General features: G+C 54.5%; 1 protein-coding gene and 1 long non-coding RNA gene across 2 annotated transcripts in view; one reads left to right on the top strand and one right to left on the bottom strand.

Moving 5' to 3' along the window:
* The window catches only part of LOC106534222 (uncharacterized), a 1,741-nt gene extending 1,454 nt beyond the window's left edge, over positions 1 to 287 (top strand). The window contains exons 2-3 of the long non-coding RNA XR_001312328.1: positions 12 to 32; positions 201 to 287. This is a non-coding gene — a long non-coding RNA (uncharacterized LOC106534222). The remainder of the gene's footprint in view (positions 1 to 11; positions 33 to 200) is intronic.
* The window catches only part of afg3l2 (AFG3-like AAA ATPase 2), a gene marked incomplete in the record, with an annotated part of 17,739 nt that overhangs the window by 2,528 nt on the left and 13,478 nt on the right, over positions 1 to 1,733 (bottom strand). Inside the window, 3 exon segments of the mRNA XM_014030793.1 lie at positions 667 to 861; positions 938 to 1,138; positions 1,213 to 1,328. Coding sequence (XP_013886247.1) covers positions 667 to 861; positions 938 to 1,138; positions 1,213 to 1,328 — 512 coding nt within the window.

The raw sequence follows: 1,733 nt of genomic DNA, 5'->3' as shown, positions 1-1,733 counted from the left end.
GCAGTGAGAAGGTTCTGACCTGCTGTGAGAAGGTTGTGACCCACAGTGAGAAGGTTCTGACCTACTGTGAGAAGGTTCTGACCCACAGTGAGAAGGTTCTGACCTGCTGTGAGAAGGTTCTGACCCACAGTGAGAAGGTTGTGACCCACAGTGAGAAGGTTCTGACCTGCTGTGAGAAGGTTCTGACCCACAGTGAGAAGGTTGTGACCCACAGTGAGAAGGTTCTGACCTGCTGTGAGAAGGTTCTGACCTGCTGTGAGAAGGTTCTGACCTACTGTGAGAAGGTTGTGACCCACAGTGAGAAGGTTCTGACCCACAGTGAGAAGGTTGTGACCCACAGTGAGAAGGTTCTGACCCACAGTGAGAAGGTTCTGACTCACAGTGAGAAGGTTCTGACCTGCTGTGAGAAGGTTCTGACCCACAGTGAGAAGGTTCTGCCCTGCAGTGAGAAGGTTCTGACCCACAGTGAGAAGGTTCTGCCCTGCTGTGAGTCAGTAACCATCAGACCTAAGGGTTCTTGTTACTCAGAACCTGCACTAATGGAACAGAATCTTCCTGGACCAGAATCTTCCTGGACCAGGGTTCTTGGTTGTCTTCAAACAAAAGCCTGGATGGTTCTGGTTCTTCAGGTCTGTAAATGGAGCAGAACCCAGATGGATACGGTACCTTCTCCACCTCGGCCTTTTTGTCGTTCAGCAGTTGTTGGGTTCTCTGGTACGCCTCACTGATCAGGACTCGGACCTCAGTGTCAATGAGACGGGCCGTGGCTTCACTGTATGGTTTCTCCAGAACCATCTCGCCCTGCCGAGGCAGGTCAAAGGACACCTGGCCCACCTTTGGGTTCATCCCAAACTGAACAATCTGTGGGAGAACACAGAACTGCAGGTGAAACGGAGCAGAACCTAACCTGTCTTCATCGGTCCATCAGATGACTCACCTGAGCGTAGGCGCTCTGCGTGACCTTCCGCAGGTCGTCTTGTGCTCCGGTGGTGATCCGTCCAAAGAAGATCTCCTCGGAGACCCGGCCCCCCAGAGTCATGCACATGCGGTCCATCAGCTGGTCCTTGGTGTACAGGTACTGCTCTTTGGGCAGGTACTGAGCGTAACCCAAGCCCTTCCCCCGAGGAATGATGGACACCTGCACAGAAGAGGACAGGTCTGATGAAGACCAGCATCACTGTGCCAGAACCAAAGAAAAACTACAACCCAGACCTTGAGCAGGGGGTCTGCATGTTCCAGGAACCACCCGGCCACAGCGTGACCCGCCTCGTGATACGCCACCGTCTTCTTCTCCTCCGGATGCAGGACCTGAGTCTTCTTCTCCAGACCTCCAGACCACAGGAAGATACGTCTGTTAGACCCACCCTCCGGCAGGTGAGACAGTCACTGTGTCTCAGTTCAGGGTCAGGTTCAGGGTCAGGTTCAGGTTCAGGTTCAGATTCAGGGTCAGGGTCAGGGTCAGGGTCAGGTTCAGGGTCAGGTTCAGGTTCAGGGTCAGGGTCAGGTCAGGTCAGGTTCAGGGTCAGGTTCAGGGTCAGGTTCAGGTTCAGGTTCAGGGTCAGGTTCAGGTTCAGGTTCAGGGTCAGGTTCAGGGTCAGGTTCAGGGTCAGGTTCAGGGTCAGGTCAGGTCAGGTTCAGGGTCAGGTTCAGGGTCAGGTCAGGTCAGGTTCAGGGTCAGGTTCAGGGTCAGGTTCAGGGTCAGGTCAGGTCAGGTTCAGGGTCAGGTTCAGGGT

The sequence above is a fragment of the Austrofundulus limnaeus genome, unplaced genomic scaffold (genome assembly GCF_001266775.1).
Source record: "Austrofundulus limnaeus strain Quisiro unplaced genomic scaffold, Austrofundulus_limnaeus-1.0 Scaffold1119, whole genome shotgun sequence".
Classification (NCBI taxonomy): Eukaryota; Metazoa; Chordata; class Actinopteri; order Cyprinodontiformes; family Rivulidae; genus Austrofundulus; species Austrofundulus limnaeus.
This window is presented reverse-complemented; position numbering and strand designations above follow the sequence as displayed.